This window comes from Arachis duranensis, chromosome 3 (assembly GCF_000817695.3).
Source record: "Arachis duranensis cultivar V14167 chromosome 3, aradu.V14167.gnm2.J7QH, whole genome shotgun sequence".
Lineage (NCBI taxonomy): Eukaryota > Viridiplantae > Streptophyta > Magnoliopsida > Fabales > Fabaceae > Arachis > Arachis duranensis.
Genome location: NC_029774.3, coordinates 135,210,454 through 135,217,834, shown reverse-complemented (window position 1 = coordinate 135,217,834; position 7,381 = coordinate 135,210,454). Strand labels below are relative to the sequence as shown.

The following is a 7,381-nucleotide window of genomic DNA, read 5'->3' as shown; positions in this document are numbered from 1 at the left end:
TAAAGGGTCAAAGGTTCAGAAATGTCAAGTTGTTCAACGCAACTCAAACTTTGACCACGTTCCATTGAATATGGTGGGGGTTAGTTCTCGGGGTGAAGAGTTAGAAGAGGCTGGACCAGAAGATCCAACAACTCGTAAGAACCATAAACAGAATGCAGATGGTAAGTTGAATGTATGTATTTACTAGTTGGCTTTTGTTTCAGTTTGCAAGTTTCTACTTGACACACTTGTTTTGTAATTTGTTTTCTTCCAGGTGTAAGCATCAATCCTAAAAGAAAGGGAAGAGGACCGACAAAAGGATTGATACTTGAAATGAAGCGTCAACAGAGTGCAGACGGGAAGTTGGATGTTCTTATTCATCCAACAAAGCTAGTGGCAGTAGGTCCTGGCCGTAAAGATTTTATTACGGACCTCTCTCTTATTGTTCGAAAGCATGCCCGTTTGAACGTGCACATGTGGAGGAAGGTTCCAAAAAGTACTAGAGATACAATAGTGCAAAGTATTCTGGTATGTTCAGGCATTTGCATGGATTATTGTTGCCTTTGGCCATCTTTTATGGAATGATTTTTTTTTCCCGGAGAGGGGAGGGGGTGATTGGTTCTGAGATTGGTTACATGGCTGTCAACTATTCTTTCTTTACCTCTTTCCCAAACAAGGTTGCTATGCAAGTATATGAAAATCCATTTGGTGTAATAAATATTTTCTTTCAATACTCCATTGTGCTCTTTTAATGAAAAACTGGAATTTGCATGTTCGAATGTCAACATACTACCTTCTCTTCTGTTCTAGCATTAACAGTCTCGCAGGCATCTCCACTTGGTTTGTTTATCGTGTGATTTTTTTTCCGTATCTTTATCCTTTATATTTTCTAGTAGAACATGTATTTATGCATGGAATTAGTTCTTTATGTTTCTTTCATTCTTTTTCAAGAACAACTGGAGACTTCAAGATACGGATATGGTGCGAAAAGCCATTTTGGATGAAGCAGGACGATTATATCGAAATTGGCGCAATAGGCTTCATGATTATTATTTGGTGTTTGAAACAAAAGAGGAGGCCTTGAAGCATGTTCCTAACGATGTCAATCCTTCTGATTGGCAATTCATGGTTGATTATTTTAGCAGTCCTTCTTTCAAGGTGCATTAGTTTATTCTCTTCTATCCACCTTACCACCCTGTGGAATATTAATGAATTCAATAACATTCCTTTTTTTTTATCAATCTTCAGTTGATAAGCACAGTAAACAAGACAAATAGGACAAAAATGCAGACAAATCATACCAGTGGCCAGAAATCTTTTCATGCGGTCAGCTATGAAGCTGTAAGATTTCAATTTAATTCAGTGGTTTACAATGTGTTACATCAGAATATATGGCAATTTTTTGCATATTATTTATTAAAGTAAACAAATTTAACAGCGGGACCCGGTGACTGGAAAGGAGCCTCATTTGCAGAAATTGTGGCAGCTGACACACAAAAAGACAAATGGTGAATGGGTTGATGAGGCATCTAAGGAAGTAAACGTAATTGCATTTTAAACTAGTACTACAACAGTATATATTGCTTGAAATTGTTCTTGCCCTCTTTAAGCGGTTGATTGTTTTGTCAATTCATCATAGGACAAGATTGCCGAACAAATTGATAAGAATTTACGTGAGCTAGAGGATTCTCAAGAAGGGATTGAAACAGTTGAACCTGAAATTATTAATAATGCCTTCGAGTCAGTGGTCAGGAATAAAACATGTGTGCTAGGTTCTGGAGGAGGACCGCAGTCTTCAAAGTCTAATACAGTTCAGCAGCTGCTGGCTGAATTAGAGGCCCAGAAGAGGGAGACAGAGAATGCTAGGAAAGAATGCAATGAAACGAGAGCTAAGCTTGTTGAGGTCGAGTCCCAGCTAGATGAAGAGCGGAGGAAGAGGGAGGAGATTGAGGCTCGTCTACTGAATCGTCAAAAGGAAATGCAGGAAATCAATAGTCAGGTTCAGACTGCTATCCAGTCTGCATTCATGCGGTATCATCCACCAGTAAGTACAGTTTATAAATCTATTTGTTGGAAATAGTATCGTTTTTGTGTGACTTATTGTTTTTCTCTTTACTGAGTTGATGATTTTGTAACATATAATCAACTCCTGTTGTTGCATTGCATTTCATTTCATCTTACTCCCTGGCTTCCAAGGACCATGACATTAGTACAGTACTACATAACAGAAAATCGTGCATTGATTTGATTTGCATTTCTGTCTTTGTATATCATATCTTAAGATTTTCTCCAATGTCTACAAGTTACATTTACCTGTGTCTTATGAATAGACAAATGAAGAAGAGACCTCAGCAAAGCAGAACAGCTTGATTGCAGAGCTTGAAGCACAACTCGTTGAGGCAGAGGATGTGATCTCAGATCTTAGATCAGAATTAGATAGGCGCAGCAGGCGCTAGTCAAGCAAAACTGGATTGAGTTATTAATCTTTGTGGGTGTCATTAGTCTTTGCATTTTGTCGTCTCATGGCAATCCTTTTTGAGTTATTTATCATCCGCGTAAGAAAAACATGTGCTGATGCAACAATGTTTTAGAATCCGTAATGATTATATGGTAGAGGTCAGTAAGGTTATTTACCTGCATGTTAAATTCATCAAGATTTTTAGCTATTTCTAAAGTATTAATATTTCTTTTGATACAAGTACTAATAAACATTATTAAAACATATATGTATGTATGTATGTATGATGCATGTATGATGACTATTATTATGGTAATTATGCAGTTTTGGTAACACTTATAAAATGTCATTATAATAGTGACTTTGGTAATACTTAGAAAGTTGTGTGTGTGTGTGGGTGTGAAAGTGTTAGAATTAAGATAATTTTTTTTATTATTTGGAAATATGATTTAAAAAAATAAAAGTTAAAAATATTGTAAAATAGTAAAAAATACAATTTAATTTTAGAATATTTTTTAAGTATTTGTCAATTTTACATAACCATTGTATTATTATTATTATTATTCCACTTACATATGTATGGCGTATATTATAGGTTTAGAACTTTAGATTAATTCACGTTCGCATGAATTCTCGATACCAAGAACACACTTTGGCATGGCACAACCAAATCATAAACGATGTTTCCTGCACAAGTGTGACAATCATAATTAGTTGCTTGTTAATTTTTTAAATCTTCATTTTGTGCACTGAATACTTTTCTTGTTGCAATTGCGTCTAGAAGCTTTTAGGAGAAACAGATCAAGTAAAAAATTTATAATAACTAAGAAGTTACAAGCAAAATATAGCAATGTAAAGATAAGAGTAACAAGCATGTGACAAAGAAGCTCATTGATAAGACATTATTGGAAGTACACATGTAAGTAATTCCCTATCACTGTTTACAAAAACTCAGTCTGAAGGCTTTCGTCTCAGTAGGTCATTCACATTAAGCTTATCGATCTTAGCAGCAAGTATAAAGTCATTTTCTGTAAGCCCACCTGTAAGAACAAGAATCACTTGAAAGAATGACCACATGTAATATATAAAGTCAATTCAACAGAATAATTATTAAACAAAATCGTGAAAAGTTGATTCAAGCTTATTGAGCCAGCAAACCATTTTTTTAAGCATGACACGTTCGGTTAACCTATGAAATATTTTTCTCTCTATTTTTTACATTACATAGCTAAAGGCTTGCATTTGAGCAATTCCAGAATGGTCGTGACAGGGTTATCATTTCATTTTACTGCCAGTTAAGCTGCACAAATTACCATTTTCTATAAATGGTATATGAAACATATAAATTTTAACTTGGTTATTATTTATTTGTGGCCTAAATGTCTGTTCACAGGACAGGAACAAAAAAGGAAAAATATATAATTTCTTTCCTCTAGTTAACTTTCATAAGTTCTATTGGTTCTGCAATTCATAATTCATCTGCTTTTCAGGGAAGCAATATATGTAAATTAGAAAAGCAGTATGGCACCCATTTACCTGTGATCTTATCTACAGGCTAGGCTCTCAATATTTTAAATTAACAATCTCTTTTAATTTCATTGCAGGACAATTGTGCCTAATCCATAGTCTTTTGGTACTGTATTTCTCATCTACCAATGTTTGATTAAAATAATAATTTGAGTAACGAACAATTCATACCGACAGCATGAGTCCAAATCTCAATAGTAACATTATTCCAGCCAACAAGGTGAAGATCAGGATGATGACCTGCATTATAAACAAACCTTGTTTACACACCATAATCTCTATACACCTTTGAAATGATAAAAGTGAAAAAAAAAGAGAGAGAACAGAGAATGATACCTTCACTTTCAGCAAGGTCAGCTACTATCTTGAAGAATTCCAAGCCTTTGGTGAAAGTCTTTACTTTCCATGTCCTCTTCAGTTTAAATATGCCATCTTCTTTTACCAAATTCCACTCAGAAACCTAACCAGAAAATGTCAATTTCCAAAACACTTAAGTTGAAAAAGCTTTATTATGATGATGACAATTATGATGATTACAAATAAACCTGTGGCATCAAAGTGTGTGCTGCATCCTCAGTCATCGGTCGCAGTTCCTTCAGATTGCATGGCACACACTTCTTATCTCTGAGACCTAACAAAGGAAAAAAAGGTTATATATGACAGCATGAACAATGAGATTACAGAATATAGTGTTTGATAAAACTTGACTCTTTCATGAGATATGAACAAATCAGATATCACATAAAACAAAATATCTCAAATCAATTTTCATGACACAAGAAGCTCACAGATAAACATAGGGAAAAAGGGGGAAAAAAGAAAAGAAAAAGTATAAAGAAATCTACAAAGCATAATCAGAGAACATAAAAAGCGCTCTGTTTCTCATATCTTTATAATCCAAAATGCTATAACTTTTTATTTCAATACCTTGCATATCTGCGCGGGTCAGATACTAGTAATCAGATAAAGCAAGATTGTTAGAGAATAATTTAGAGACAGAAAGATCTAAGGAAGCATAGCTACTAGCACTATAACAAATTGTTGATTGAAGGAGATATAACTGAATCAAGGATATCATATTAGTGATGAATTGAATTAAATAAAAATAGGAAACATGAAAGTTACCATCCATATTTAGGAGAGAGAGAGAGACAGAGAGAGAGAGAGAGAGAGAGAGAGAGAGAAGGATGTGATTGGAGTTGCTCAACTAACAAACAAATCAGTATCCTTTTTCACAAAACAAAATTGTTTAATTACTTTGAATTCGCAATGCAAAATAATTTTGCTCCACCTAAAGAAGAAAAATAGTTCTCTCACACTCAGCATATCTGATTAGATAGTCACAAAAAAAAAGCATATCTGATTAGATGCGACAGTTATTTACCCGTCTTTTATTCCTGTTCATTATTAGACTACATTTTTTTTATTAACAACGGGCCTAACGCCCAAAAAACAAAGAAAACTAACCAGAAATTATCCTGGTTCACCTTTGGAATTTTTATATATAAATAAAAGAAATGAAACTATATATAATATAAAAAAATAAAAACATATTTTGATAATTATGAACGGTGTTTACAATACCCTTAGGAACGGCGCACTGGAAGGTGCGGTAGTTTGGCACAGTGATAGGGTGATGTGGCGGTGGATACCAGAAATTGCGGCCGCTTAGTGGGTGGAGAAATCCGAAACGGTACAGACGACGGAGAAATTGCAGATGCGACGGAGCATACGTCATGGCCATATCCTTCCAACTCCAAAGCTACGGTTAGTAAGTTGCGGACTCCGAGATTCTGAGGAGCTGCATTGAGGTGAAAGCTAAAACCCACGCAATATCTCCATAATCATCCTCTCTTTTTTTTTTTTTTTACGGAAATTATGTTTGTACTGTACTTTGTTTTTATTGAAAGAAAGAACCTAAGCCCAACAAGGATATCAATAGCATATACGACCTGATCTACCAGCAAGAAAAATTAGAAAATTTTTTTTCAGTTTTTTTATTTCAATTAAATTTTAAATAATATAAAATCGTAATTTACAATAACAACAACAACAACAAAGCCTTGTCCCACTAAGTGGGGTCGACTACATGAATCAAACGACGACATTGTGCTCTATCATGTATCATGTCTACAGAGAGACCGTTTACATGTAGATCTCGTTTGACTACCTCATGGATGGTCTTCTTAGGTCTTCCTCTGCCTTTCGCCCTTTGTCCATCTTCCATCTCATCCACCCTCCTGACTGGATGTTCTATCGGTCTTCTTCTCACATGTCCAAACTACCTGAGACGCGATTCAACCATCTTTTTCACAATGGGTGCTACTCAAACTCTCTCCCTTATATCTTCATTCCTTATTTTATCCAATCGCGTATGACCACTCATCCATCTCAACATCTTCATCTCTGCCACACTCAGTTTATGTTCGTGCTCCCCTTTAGCCGCCCAACACTCCGTACCATACAGCATAGCCGGTCTTATAGCGGTGCGATAGAATTTACCTTTAAGTTTTAAAGACACTTTTTTGTCGCATATAAAACCAGATGCACTCCGCCATTTTGACCAACCTGCTTGGATCCTATGATTTACATCCTGTTCAATTTCTCCATTATCCTGTATGATGTACCCAAGATACTTAAAACTTTTAACTTTTCGTAGGATGTTTTCTCCAATCTTCACCTCTATATTGGGGTTTTCCCTTCTCAAACTGAACTTACATTCCATATATTCCTTCTTGCTACGGCTTATGCGCAGACCATACACTTCTAAAGCTTCTCTCCATAACTCCAACTTCTTATTTAGGTCTTCTCTTGACTCTCCCATAAGGACGATATCATCGGCAAAAAGCATGCACCATGGCACAGGCTCTTGGATGTGCTCTGTGAGTACTTCCAAGACTAATGTGAAAATGTATGGACTTAAGAATGATCCCTGGTGTAATCCTATACCAATAGGAAATTCATCTGTCACACCACCTTGAGTCTTCACACTAGTTGTAGCCCCGTCATACATGTCTTTAATTGCCCGAATATATGCGATCCTTACTCTCCTCTTTTCTAAAACCTTCCATAAGACCTCCCTTGGTACCCTATCATACGCTTTTTCCAAATCAATACACACCATATGTAGATCCCTTTTATTACTACGATACCTCTCCATCATCCTTCTTAATAGGTATATCGCTTCAGTGGTAGATCTTCTTAGCATAAATCCAAATTGGTTTTCTGTTACTTGTGTCTCTTTTCTCAACCTCCGTTCTATCACCCTTTCCCATAACTTCATAGTATGACTCATAAGCTTAATCCCTCTATAATTTCCGCAACTTTGTATATCCCCCTTATTCTTGTAGATAGGTACCAAGGTGCTCTTTCTCCACTCATCAGGCATCTTCTTTGACCTTAAAATCTCATTAAAAA

General features: G+C 35.6%; 2 protein-coding genes across 4 annotated transcripts in view; one reads left to right on the top strand and one right to left on the bottom strand.

Moving 5' to 3' along the window:
- LOC107482138 (uncharacterized) overlaps positions 1 to 2,443 on the top strand; it is a 3,783-nt gene extending 1,340 nt beyond the window's left edge. Inside the window, exons 4-10 of the mRNA XM_052258577.1 lie at positions 6 to 161; positions 254 to 507; positions 931 to 1,137; positions 1,228 to 1,320; positions 1,418 to 1,522; positions 1,619 to 2,023; positions 2,310 to 2,443. Of these exons, the coding sequence (XP_052114537.1) occupies positions 6 to 161; positions 254 to 507; positions 931 to 1,137; positions 1,228 to 1,320; positions 1,418 to 1,522; positions 1,619 to 2,023; positions 2,310 to 2,435 (1,346 nt within the window). The 3' untranslated portion in view covers positions 2,436 to 2,443. The remainder of the gene's footprint in view (positions 1 to 5; positions 162 to 253; positions 508 to 930; positions 1,138 to 1,227; positions 1,321 to 1,417; positions 1,523 to 1,618; positions 2,024 to 2,309) is intronic.
- A 779-nt stretch (positions 2,444 to 3,222) lies between these two features.
- Positions 3,223 to 5,868, bottom strand: LOC107482183 (pterin-4-alpha-carbinolamine dehydratase 2, mitochondrial). 3 transcript variants are annotated; one of them, XM_016102584.3, is made up of 5 exons: positions 5,549 to 5,868; positions 4,510 to 4,595; positions 4,301 to 4,424; positions 4,136 to 4,204; positions 3,223 to 3,477 (listed from the first exon to the last, which is right to left on the bottom strand). In XM_016102584.3, exons 1-5 carry the CDS (start codon positions 5,706 to 5,708, stop codon positions 3,389 to 3,391), a joined length of 528 nt encoding a protein of 175 aa, XP_015958070.1. In that variant the 5' UTR covers positions 5,709 to 5,868; the 3' UTR covers positions 3,223 to 3,388. The 3 variants fall into 3 exon arrangements, with proteins under 3 accessions (XP_015958070.1, XP_015958072.1, XP_015958071.1); XM_016102586.3 differs by lacking the exon at positions 5,549 to 5,868 and adding an exon at positions 5,090 to 5,157; XM_016102585.3 differs by lacking the exon at positions 5,549 to 5,868 and adding an exon at positions 4,892 to 5,058.
- Positions 5,869 to 7,381: the final 1,513 nt, after the last annotated feature.